The 13,109-nt window shown below is 49.5% G+C and overlaps 1 protein-coding gene across 1 annotated transcript in view; it reads right to left on the reverse strand.

The window, feature by feature from the left end:
• LOC118776051 (guanine nucleotide exchange factor VAV2-like) overlaps positions 1-13,109 on the reverse strand; it is an 88,641-nt gene that overhangs the window by 17,354 nt on the left and 58,178 nt on the right. Inside the window, exons 3-4 of the mRNA XM_036526125.1 lie at positions 7,256-7,314; positions 2,628-2,696 (exon numbers count right to left, since the gene is read on the reverse strand). Coding sequence (XP_036382018.1) covers positions 2,628-2,696; positions 7,256-7,314 — 128 coding nt within the window. The remainder of the gene's footprint in view (positions 1-2,627; positions 2,697-7,255; positions 7,315-13,109) is intronic.

Here is a 13,109-nt window from a genome sequence, read left to right on the forward strand (position 1 = left end):
ACAGCACAGAAAACACTTCCTCACCCTCCTCCCCCCCGTTTTACACACTCCAGATCCGGCCCCACTCTGGAGCAAACCGAGTCCTGGAGGCCGAGCGGCCAACACTGCAGCATCTTCTGTGTCTAAATGTGTTTCTTTAACATCATCTAGCTCTGCAACACCAGTGTCCTATGGACACTTACAACGCATTGAGTCTGTCATCAGAATTAAGTCCTCAGAGAGAAACGTTAAAAAAGAGCCGAACATGAGAGTCAATCATGTAGAGTATAACAGATGAAAGTGGACCATGATAAAGTAAATTATGAGAGCAGAAGGTGATGACAGACACACTGTAGGGACGGTCCCACTGAGTCACCCCCAAACCGCGGCCCCCCCCTACCCCCAGAGAGCCAAAGGCACTCGGCAGGGATTCTGCCAAATTGGAATTTTTAAAATGTATATTTGCCTCTCCCTCTCCCTCTCTCTCCTCCAGTGTATTTTCACAGATGACTGTCTGGAGGAATCAGACTGGGCTCAGGAATGCTCTGTATTATGTACAGTGAGGGGTCCTCCAGCTCAGACTGCCTGTCAGTCAGATCAAACGTTAACATGTCACCACCTCCCTCCCCGTGGAGACGGACACGTGTCTGACAGGACGCCTCACATCCCCGAAGCTCACAGGACTAAACCAACCGACCTCTGCTCCTCCTGGCGTAAAAAGGCATTCCACTGACAATAAAGTTCTATGTTTAAAAGGTTGTCAGGTATCCTTTTTCAGGTAGCTTTCTCTCCTTAGTGTGATCCCTACAGTAAAAGAGAGATTCCCCTCAAACACTGCTGCCAGTCAGAGAAGCGCTTAAACACACATTGAAGCACAAGAGGGAGATTTGCAGAGAACAAATCATTTAAGCTCATGCGTCTCCCATTAGCTGAGATGAAGGGATGAAGTGGTTATTATATTGTTTAACTCCTGGAGGGTTGAGCAGATTGACATTTGGCCAGTGGGTTTAATACAGCTAGAAGAAGCTTACAGATCCGAGTGGTATTTATTCATCATTAGCTGCAAGCATTTATATATTTCAAAATCTTCCCCGTGCCTGTCTGCCAGCTATGACTTTATGCAGCTTGACTGGCTGGCATTCTGGCTGACATGGATGTTCATGGCATGTCTGCATGTGTGTGTGTGCGTGTGTGTGTGGGGGGGGTGGTTTGGGGGGCAGGTGTGTTGCCTGGTGCTGCGACTCCGAGCAGTAAAATCGAAATCGTTTCTGCCGCCGATTCGCGCCTGGACGAGCGCTTTGAAGCCCGTGCCCTTCTGAGCGTGTCTGACGGCTTCATTTCACGGCCCGCCGGCTCCCGGGCGACTGGCGTTGGCCCAGAATGCCGCGAACGCGGAACATCAAAGGGAAGAACACGCGGCAGCAGGGACAGGAGAGCGGCTATCACAGAGACGCGGGGCGCTATCCTGCAGGACCGCTTCGCACCCGAGGACGACCATCACTGCTAATTGCAGATATAAACGCGGCGAGTGCAAGCTGGCGCAGCAGCTGACAGAACGCCGGGGAGGCCTGAAGGACAGACGCACAGAGACGTTTCCAAGCAAGGACATCCTCATCAGCCAAACACACTGCTCTCAGATCAGTGCTTACTGCTCTCGTTTTCCCTGCCTGGCTGACTTTATCCAGCCATCCCATAATAACAGAAGTGCACTAGCACAGCTCCCTTTAGTGGAATAACTACAGTGGCCCTCTCTTAAAGAAACATCAGCAGCATCAGAAACTACCAGGAACCACTGAACAGAGTAATGAGAGAAGCTGCTCGCTGCTCCACACTCACCCCTGTTCCACACTAACCACTGCTCCACACTCACCCCTGTTCCACACTAACCACTGCTCCACACTCACCCCTGTTCCACACTAACCACTGCTCCACACTAACCACTGCTCCACACTCACCCCTGTTCCACACTCACCCCTGCTCTACACTAACCACTGCTCCACACTCACCCCTGTTCCACACTAACCACTGCTCCACACTAACCACTAGCTCCACACTCACCCCTGTTCCACACTAACCACTGCTCCACACTAACCACTAGCTCCACACTCACCCCTGTTCCACACTAACCACTGCTCCACACTCACCCCTGTTCCACACTAACCACTGCTCCACACTAACCACTAGCTCCACACTCACCCCTGTTCCACACTAACCACTGCTCCACACTCACCCCTGTTCCACACTAACCACTGCTCCACACTCACCCCTGTTCCACACTCACCCCTGTTCCACACTAACCACTGCTCTACACTAACCACTGCTCCACACTAACCACTGCTCCACACTCACCCCTGCTCCACACTAACCACTAGCTCCACACTCACCCCTGTTCCACACTAACCACTGCTCCACACTCACCCCTGCTCCACACTAACCACTGCTCCACACTCACCCCTGCTGCCCGCTGCTCCACACTCACCCCTGCTGCCCGCTGCTCCACACTGCTGCTCTGACTGCTGCTCTATACTGACTAGTATTGCACACTCTTCCCCAGAGACATACACTCTCACATATGAAGCACAAAAAACATCAGCAGTATCAGCAAGTGATTGGTCAAGGCCTCGGTTACTGGTGGGTCGCACACTCACTCTGCCAGCTCCTCCAGGCTCCGGTACACGTCGTCTTCATTCACCACCGTGTCCTCCGAGGGGAAGGGCCTGGAACACACAACCCACCGGGAGAGACGGGGTTAGAACCAACAGCATACAACTGCCAATCCACCATTCTCCCATCGAGAGGACAACAGACACCATAGAACAGAGAATATTCATGTACTTAATGTTTAAGTCTTTAACTGGCTGCACCTGTACAGGCACATCAAACCAGGAACAAACGCTCAGGCACAAAAACGCAAATCAGATGAAGTATCTGAAAACAGATGACTCACAGTGTACAGCTGTATTTAAACAAATAGATCTAAGATGTGATCATAACAGCATAATCACCTTATATCACTGCATAGAATTAGTGCCTAACAGAGATTCATGGCAGCAACACTACTTCACACCATATTAATGTGCACATAGTGAATATGAACTATGACCTTCAAAGGCAGAAAGACACTGTGTTAAATATTCAAGGCACTGCTTCAAGCTCTAGGAATTACTCCAAGCTACATTAAAAGACTTCAGTTCATATAATTTAACAGCTTTTCTCTAGGTAATTGAACTTCTCAGCCAAAAAAGGGGAAATTGACCTTAAAACAAATCTGTTCCTCAAAGCCTTTAAATTGTGAAATGGTCCATTTGAGCCAATAAAAAGCCACCCGTTGGGGGGGGGGGGGGGTGTAGATAACACCAATCAGCATAAACATGGTGGTGTGGATTTTAAGAAGCATTTCACTACTGTTAATTAAGACCTGCAAACCAAGCAACAGTAAAACGCTCTGACATTTTTAGCTCCTGCTGTGTCTCATCATACAAACGAGAGGAAGATCAAAGATGAAAAAACCTCCAAATCAGGCTTAATTCAGCTGGAGATTCACCAAAAACCAACCCAATCCATCCTCACTGCCCCCTAACACTGTCCGCTCTTTGCCAGTAGGGGACACCTACAGTCGTGTGATGAATATGGTTTATAGGGATGATCCCCTAATAACACTAGCACCCCCTGGCAATAACCCCCAAGCGCCTGTGACTTGTATTAATTGCTGTTTATTTGCTTGTGGTACCATGATGTGTTGTGGACACTGTGATCTAGTGACTGTGTGATGTATGGTAGTGTTTGTACTCGACTTCCCTCTTCCACGCTGTCTAGCTTCAGGTTAGCACAAGTTAAGTTGTGGTAGTGCTTGAATGGTGTTGTGCTCACACTCACTGGTCTGGGAGTGCTGTTAGCCTGGTCTGATATTGTTGCTCATTTAATTTGAATGGATACACTTCTATTCTCTTGTGCTAGATGTCGCAGTGGGAAAGAATGTCTGCTAAGTGAATGTAATGTAACACGGACACTGCTCTGAGATGCACCCAGCCCACCGCTGTGTTTACGCAGCAGAAGCCCTCACACCCTACAGCGTGACCCGCGTGACTCTGCTTCTCATCAGGTTCCCTGTCACGTCTCTCACTGCTGAACGCGGGAGATTCTTCACACCGACTCTCCCGGGCCGACATGATTTACGCATCTGTCTCTGTTTCTTGTCGGATCTCATCTAAAGCAATAAGTCGGGCAGAACATTTCCTGGAGACTGAGGAGAGGACGTGCTGAACATTTCTACCGGCTGCACATCGTACAGAAACATTGGGGACCACAGTGAGTGGAACAGGACATTCAGCCCGACATCTGTCTGTAATCTAGAGTTAATCCATGGCTACCATCTACAGTGAATCTGTGTTTACGATCTACAGTGAGTCACTGTGCCCAGTTTGCTCTGCAGTACAATCAGCTGTGTGACTCCCCATAAATCCTGATAAGTTATTTCCTGCATTGGCAGCCGACTGAAAAAGAGGTTGTTTCCAATGACAGTGTCAGATTTATGTTTAGCTCTGCTTCCTTGCCTCACCTTCGGTAAAGCACACTGTGTCCACAAGACCACGGTGTCACAGTGTCAAAACTCCACACACAAAGGAACCAGCTGCTGAAATATTCAGTGAGACGCCGGGAGGTGTTTCTGCTGTGGGTTTCGGATGCAAACCTGTCGTTATGTCACCGAGTCTCACTGAACATACCCTGTGTTTCAGGACTTCAGCTTCCCTCTGCACGGCTCCTGAAGTCAATGCCTTCCAAAGAGTAATTACTATGTGTGAGTCAGTAACACAGCGATTTGTGTTGCGCAATCCGCTCAGGCCGAAAAAGGTTTGAGAAAAGAGCTGTGGGAGCTAACAACTCCTCAGTGCTGTCATCGGCTGCGTCGCAAACAAGCCATTGTAGAGAGCATGTTTACTGCCGTAAGTTACTTAGCGATATCTATCAAACTTCTGTCACAAAAACATGTTTATTAATCAGTCAAATCACAGCAGACCCAAATGCTTCTTGGTGGATGTGATCTGTTGCTCTGGTAGGAGCTGCAGTGTTTGGACCTCGAATGTAACTCTCTTACTCAGCCCTTACGCAGCACTTACTCCTTCTGCTGCCCCCTCCCCTGCTTTCTGCTCACCCCTCCCACCCCTTCATTACACCCCCTCCCCCTAATTACACGCCCTCCCTCCCTCCCCCTCATTACACCCCCTCCCTCCCCCTCATTACACCCCCTCCCACCCCCTCATTACACCCCCTCCCACCCCCTCAGTGTTTGCGGTATCATTTTCACATTGCGGCATGAGCTGAATTTTCCCATAAAGAAAACGTGGAATGATTATCCAACAGTGATCAATGGCTGCTCAGTGATGCTTGTCAGGGCTGTCCGGGGAAAATGATACTGAACTGCACTCATAAAGCTTTCACGGAAATGCAGGAAAGTGTGAACGCTCAGTTTAACTTTAAACAGCATGAGCGGGAAACTGCCAGAAAGCTGAGACAGCCACATATGTATATTTTGTATGTTTTATATATTGAACACTATAGCTCTTACACATAATAAGGATATAAAAAGCTTTGATTCACAAAGAAAAACCAAATTTTCCTCCATGTGTCAGTCAGCCAGGTTCCATCACCATAGCTGTATATTCTCATCTCCCCTCTGACTGGCTGCAGCAGCCTGGGGTTTACTCACAGCACCTCTCTGATTGGCTGTCTCTGAGGAGGGATCAGCACTCAGCCTGACACCGGGGGAACATGACAGGGCGTTGCCATAGTGGCAGTAACAGGAGGAAGCGATGTGACAGGCAGGGACGCCGGGCTGTCCCCCGAGGCCAGCGTCCACAGCGCTTTCCCTGTAGACGAAACCCCCCCCCCTGTGTCAGGTGTGTCATCTGTCACCAACGCTGGGCCGGAGAGAGTGACATTCACCACAGAGTGGGAGGGGGGCAGGGGGGGTCATCTGTCCATGCAGACGCCAGCTCTGACACAGACACCACTCAGGACACACACCGGAGCGCCGGGAGGCTGATTCCCCTGACCCGCCCCGCCCGAAAACTTCACCTTCGTGTCTCGTCAGTGTCAGGCCTGCCACAGAGACAGGAGGGGGGGCTGGGGGCGGGGCTGGTTGCGGGACGGGAGATGGGAGCGGGGCCGGGATGCGGTTGGGGGCGGGGTTATCAGTGGATGGGAGTGGCTGTGGGTGGGGCTGGGAGCGGGGCTAGGGGGTGGGCAGCAGGACGGGGCAGGGCTGAGACCCCCACCGCTGCAGTAACCCGGGCTGCACCGGGCTCCCGCTCCTTCAGGGAGTGCGTGCTGCTGCTTTAATTAAAGACAGACGGCCGTGATGAGTGCAGCTCCAATCAAACCCTGCCGCATTACTCTGCGGCGGTAATTAAATTACAGGGGATCTGCGTGGAGAATATCAAGCTGCTTGCTGCCAGGGAAGGTGCACTTCGCCGTCCCGCTGTGCTGATCTGCACAATTAAACTCAATCAATGCGCCTGGGACGGCCGGAGGGCCAGCAACACACCAGCAGCTTTCAGAGCATGAAAACACCCTTTTACAACGAGACACGCATCTGATCAATATCACAGCAACACACCAGCAGCTTTTCAGAGCAGGAAAACACCCTTTTACAACGAGACACGCATCTGATCAATATCACAGCAACACAGAGAGGAGAGGGAAGAACAGGGTTTTTAAGGGTCGTTTTTAGGGCTTCAAAGTTTTAAGGTTTCAGTATTTAGTTCTGGATTGGAGGATAAGGAGTGTTGACACTTCAGTATTTCAAGCAGACACACATCCACCCACCCACACACACACACACACATACATACACACATATAAAAGAAAGACACAAGAGCTGATGGCCTGTGTTCTACTTCCATAATGGGGATGGAGAGAGCTGGCCCTGTTTGCCAGTGAGTGGCTCCAGTGTTTAGTTTTTCCATCTATCACAAACACATACACATATACACACACACACACACACACAAATACATGTAGGTTAGGCCTTCTTCCAATACACTCATTAGCTGGCTATCTTAACCAGTATGGGGTTGGCTAGAAAAGCTTTGAGAGGAATCATGGGTTGATTTGGACAGTGTTACCAATGGACCCAACACTGCCTTCCATTGTGTATTCACAGACAGCTGGACTGGACAAAACCAGGACCATGCAAAACCATCCGCTGGCCCAGCATGGCTCCCCGCAGAACCAGCACACAGGCGTTCCCCTGGGGTAAGGTTCTGCACAGACGTACCTGATGCCTTTAATCTGAGCGATGTTGTGATGAGAGATTCTGGACAGGGCTGAGATCACCTGGGGGGAAGAGAGAGAGAGAGAGAGAGAGAGAGAGAGAGAGAGAGAGAGAGAGAGAGAGAGAGAGAGAGAGGGAGAGAGAGAGAGAGAGAGAGGGAGAGAGAGAGAGAGAGAGAGAGAGAGAGAGAGAGAGAGAGAGAGAGAGAGAGAGACATCCGTTAAACACAAGCGACATAAAAAAAGACGAGCCTCTCAGACACATTAGGCCAGTACAAAGTGCACCGCTGGGGAAAGCACCGCAGCTGAGAGTGTCTGGAAAGGGGGCCTCTCACTGAGTGTTTGTGAGTGCAGTGTGATGGAGATATGACCAGGACATTCAGGAAAGACCTGCTTATCACCATCACAGCCACCAGCCTTCCTTCCCACTGCAGTCTCCACACAAAGGTCAGTGAGTGTTATTCTCGCTGATTTATTGAGCTATCAGTCACACGAGTCAGTGTATGGTGGTGATAGGGGGTTTCTCTCCCTAGAGGTTCTGACTGATCTGGGATCAGCCTGCAGCTGTCTCTCTGCCACAGAACATCAGTACAACAGCTTTGTCAGTCTGTTCCCGAAGACAGGCACAGAAAACTCCTACTGACATTCAGAAAACTACAGCGGAAACCCATGTGACCCTGTGTCCTGACAGACAGAGGCAGGGTTTGAACTCTGGATGCCTGGAGTCGTGGTGGCCCTGTGTTAAACATATTCAGATACAGTTCTTGACAAATTTTACACAATTTATAAAGTTCACAGCGCAAAGGTGCTTTTATTAGTGTCCCAACTGGGAATGGACCCATACCCCTCCTGGTGGTACGCCAGTGCTTGCCAGGGTATGAATGCCTCTCTCTGTTCTGGACAACTGGGTACCCCCCATAACCAATTGTAATTAATGAACAACAGAAATGATGGTGCACATTAAGACTGGTAATAATATTTACTCATGGTGCCAGAGTCCTGAACATCCAGAATAACATTCTGATCATTATAACGTCAATAATTGTTAACATTATAAATAAATATAACATAGGGTGGCAGTGTGGCGTAGCGGTAAGAAGCAAGGGCTTGTATTTGAAAGGTTGCGGGTTCGATTCCCCACCAGGACACTATTGCTATACCCTCGGGAAAGAAACATAACCCAGAATTTGTCCAGCTGTAGAGACAGATAACATGTAATAACTGTAACTCACCCTGGATATGAGTGTCTGTTAAATGAGAATAATGAAATGTAACGTAATAACGGCACTGCAACTTCCACAGAGCACCCAGCTGAAAGTACTGCAGAAACAGACCACCAAGAGCCAGGACTTCAATACGCAGAACAGAATAGCGACATGCTAATCAATAACTCTGCATCACGGTACCGGCCACCAGCGCTGTCCCGCACAGGCATTGACAGATCGCTGTCCTGCACACAGGCATTGACAGATCGCTGTCCTCCGCTTTCCTCGCTTCCTGCACTGAAGGATAACGGTAATAAATATTAATGGAACAGGAGCGTACAGGACCGCTGTGTCAGAATGTCAATGTAGGGCTGAGTTATGAGTCCATTCAGGTCCGGCTTTAATGGCGTGACAGGGGTTTATCTGCTGCTCACAAAACATCTCAGGACAGGAGCGCCCGAGACCAACCCTCCCTGGCTCAGGATACAACAAGATCTTAAACATAAAACTTCTCTCTATCGGCTCCTTACATTCTCTGTCTCTCCTTTTCTCTCTCCCTCCCTTTCTCCCTCTTGCTCTCTCCTCCTTTGTCTCTCCCACTTCTTCCCCCTCCCCCCCCCCCCCCCCCCCCCCAGCCTCAGCTCTCCTCTCTGTCAGGTGCATTTCGTGGGTGACCCGCTCCATGAATCAAACAGGAGGTGACCGGTCTGACATCCCTCTCCTGGGGTTTCAGGCTGTTCGAATGTTTAGGATCAGATTCAGGAGGAAACTAAACCAGGGACTGAACGATACTGCATACACACACACACACACACTTACACACACACACACTCACACACACACACGCACACACTCTCACACATACACACGCGCGCACATATATGCAAGACATACACATGCAGACGCAAGCCGTGCTGAATAAACACCAGAGTCAGCTTGCTCTGCTTTAATTCACATTACGGTCAGACACGAGGAGCTCATGCATTATTAAGGTCATGTTTGTTTTCAGCACAATTGCTTGTGTCTGGATGTTCAGTAGTGTGTTAGGAGCAGCATTTGTTTGCTCCAATTTAACACAATTTGACTCTGGATTTCTCAGAGTTTTTCAATGCATTCTGTTCACTGCTTTGTAACAATTAATTTGTAAAACACAAATCACGTGTACTAATCCATTCTGACTGACTGATTGAGTGGAAGCTCTTGCACGTGTCCACATTAGTCCAAGTAAGACTGTGGCTGCTAGTTTAATAACCCCAGTTCTCTTCAGTCTAATATTACACTACACCACAATGCATTTATCATCTGCAAGATGAATGTCAAATAACCCTTTTGGTCAAAGTAGCTGTGAATTACAAATGAAGGAAAAGGAAAGGAATGGTGTTCATGGAGAGGGTGGAACCAGCTCAAAGCGTGACAGGCATTAGTACCACTGGCAGCTGATGCTGATGTCTGAAGCACTTCAGGATGGAGATCCTCCTCCATCATTGCTCTGGTGCTACGCCTCGCCCTGCAGGACAAATCCCACTCCCCTCAGCCCCTCTGGAGAAATGCCTGTAAACGTGTCACTCCTGCCGTACCGCTTTTCTTTCGGCAGCATTAAAGAAAGCAGCTCCCTCCAACATCCCATCATTAATCACAGGAACGTCTGGGGAGGAGCGCTTACACAAACCGCTCAGCGGATACCGCAGGAAATACGACAGGAAATCTGCGGATCAGAACTGAATAAAAGCCTCTCTGTGAGGAATGAGGTTTTAAATGCGATGTGATACCTCCTGGTCCTTTCACCTGTCATTGTACAGTGGGTGATGTATGAAAACTGTGTACTGTTTGCTGAATACACCGAACAGCTATACAATAATAACTTTTGCCCTTTTGGGGGCTGCCACTAGAGGGCAGTGTTCATCAGAACCCAGGCAAAGCAGCCATGCCGTCAGGAAATGGGCCAAGCTGCTGCACAGTCCAGGTGCCCAAAGGGAATAGCCAGGAGACCCCAAATTTGCCCCTGCCCCTGAGCTTCCCCAAAACCAATCATCCCAGAACCACCCTGGCAGTGTGGTAATCCTGCTGTATCAATGGGGAACCCAACACTGAAGAGTACAGACCAGCAGACACTGAAAGTCACCCTGAAACACAGACCCAGTCAAGCAACTGAATAATGTAATGAGCAGCAGTGGCTAAATGGATCCCAGAACATGTGCGGGATGCAGAGGGAGTCGACGTGAATGAAGGTGTTTACTGACGAGACAGAGCATCTCCTCTGGCTACACGCTAAAGCTTCCCTTTCAGTGAATCAGACAGTTTTATTTCACAGAGAGGCTGTCCTTATAAATCCAGATCAAACTTAAACACAGGCCCTTCTGTTGGTCTCTGCACAACAGCACTCCCATATTCCCTGTCAGCGCCTGTTACCAACAAGGAGAAGCCATTACCTGTGAGCTATAGATTTAAAAATGTGGATTTTTAGAATATGTATCTCTCTGTCACAGACTAAGCTCTGAGATCTTCTATCTGAGCTCTTCTTCTAAATAAACGTTTAGAAGGATGACGCGCACACACACACACACACACACACACACACACAGGTGTGTGACCTGTGTATGCCCACACAGTGATTCAGGGAGAATAGGGGGGGGGGGGGGTAAAATCCAAGCCTCGGCTATCGCTACAGAAACGGTGACTCATCACTCCCGGCTCGTCCTCCTTGTATTTGTCATGTGTTCATTATTTCTGCTGAGGAGGCTGCGGCCCCGCCCGCAACTGAATGCATCCCCCCTCGTGTTCCTCACAGCACCTCCTCTCTCCTGCTGTACTCACACTGTCCTCACAGAACCTCCTCCTGTACTCACACTGTCCTCACAGCACCTCCTCCTGTACTCACACTGTCCTCACAGCACCTCCTCCTGTACTCATACTGTCCTCACAGCTCCTCCTCTCTCCTCCTGTACTCACACTGTCCTCACAGCACCTCCTCCTGTACTCATACTGTCCTCACAGCTCCTCCTCTCTCCTCCTGTACTCACACACTCCTCACAGCACCTCCTCCTGTACTCATACTGTCCTCACAGCTCCTCCTCTCTCCTCCTGTACTCACACTCTCCTCACAGCCCCTCCTCCTGTACTCACACACTCCTCACAGCACCTCCTCCTGTACTCATACTGTCCTCACAGCTCCTCCTCTCTCCTCCTGTGCTCACATGCTCCTCACAGCTGTTCCTCTCTCCTCCTCTACTGAACACTGTCCTCACAGCAGCTTAAAATGGAGCAACAGCAGTGCCCCACCAGGGGCTCAAACCTTCAACCTTCCGGTTTCAGGTCTGTGTTACTCAACCAGATCAGGCTCGTCTTCAATGCCTCTCTCAAGAGTTCAGCCAGACGTCAGGAGATTTGTCACGCTAAGGAAGAAGACAGCGATTCCCGTCTGAATTCCCCTCCCAGCCGGAGGGAGAGATACAGGGAGCGTGAGAGCAGAATGACACGGCAAAGAACCCCCGAGATGGGGGGGGGGTCTCCAAAAACAGGCAGATCTGGAGCAGCTCACTCAGGCAGAAGCTCTTCCCCTCCAGACACAGAAATATGAGAATAAGTGAGGAAGCGGCCAGCTGGATGCTGTGTTTGTGTTTAACAGGGACAGTGGCCTGGCCTCAGTCATCACCCACCCTCAGCTTTGACTCTCCATCAAAAGCAAGTATAACAGTTTCCAGGACAATAACAATTTCTCATCCAATTTGGGGAATCAATGAACTTGCCAAACTGTGTTTGTAAAGACAAAAAACTAATGCTTCCATTTACTTGGAAGTCAAATTTAAGGACAAACATTGATTGAATCCACACTAGTACTGACAGCACTTATAAAACAAAATTATGGACCAACCAATACCAATAACCATGTTCTTTTTTGTGAGACCAAGCCAACCAGTAATCCAGCTGGGATGTTTTTTTCCAAGGAAAGTGAAAAAAAATGTAAAGCACATCAAGAACAATTCAATGAACAAATCCGTTTGATTTAAAATAAGAATGCGACAGATGGCTTATCTCATCCTATTACTACCAGGCTTCAAGCACCACGGCAAAATGTATGTATGCGTTACTGTCAAAGGAAAAAAACATTCCCAGATTCATAGAGTCAGTATCAGGATAAGCTGCAGGCAGGAGGCGGGGTGACGACTCTAATCCAATCACGTTACTGCGCTGTCTGTAAGGGTCTCATCCCGTCCACAGGTCCCGCCATGCCCAGCCCGTGCCGAGAGCAGAGGTGAGATTTGCCGGATTATCGTAATGAAACACAGGTGTACAGCGGCAGCTGGGGAAGGATGTTAAAGCGATACTCCGCCTCAGAGATGTTTTAGGGAACGGGAGTCACGTGTGCCGGGGGAACTGTCCTGGTTAAATGACACTTTCAATAACACACCTGCACTGTAGCTGTGACACACTCTCTAATGCGGGACACACATCCATTTTACATCCCAGCATGCACTGCTTCTGAGCGCCACCTGTCCTGTTGAGGCTATCATTAAGCCAGAGTTTGGTTATTTTAGTTTGGGGACGGGGGGGGGACGGGGGGTCAGCTGGGGGCACATTGAGCAGCTCCTGCCACTTGTAACGGTGACCTTTCTGTCAATTCACACACCTATCCACCCTGAACACAGTCTCACA

Source organism: Megalops cyprinoides, chromosome 4 (genome assembly GCF_013368585.1).
Source record: "Megalops cyprinoides isolate fMegCyp1 chromosome 4, fMegCyp1.pri, whole genome shotgun sequence".
Taxonomy (NCBI): Eukaryota; Metazoa; Chordata; class Actinopteri; order Elopiformes; family Megalopidae; genus Megalops; species Megalops cyprinoides.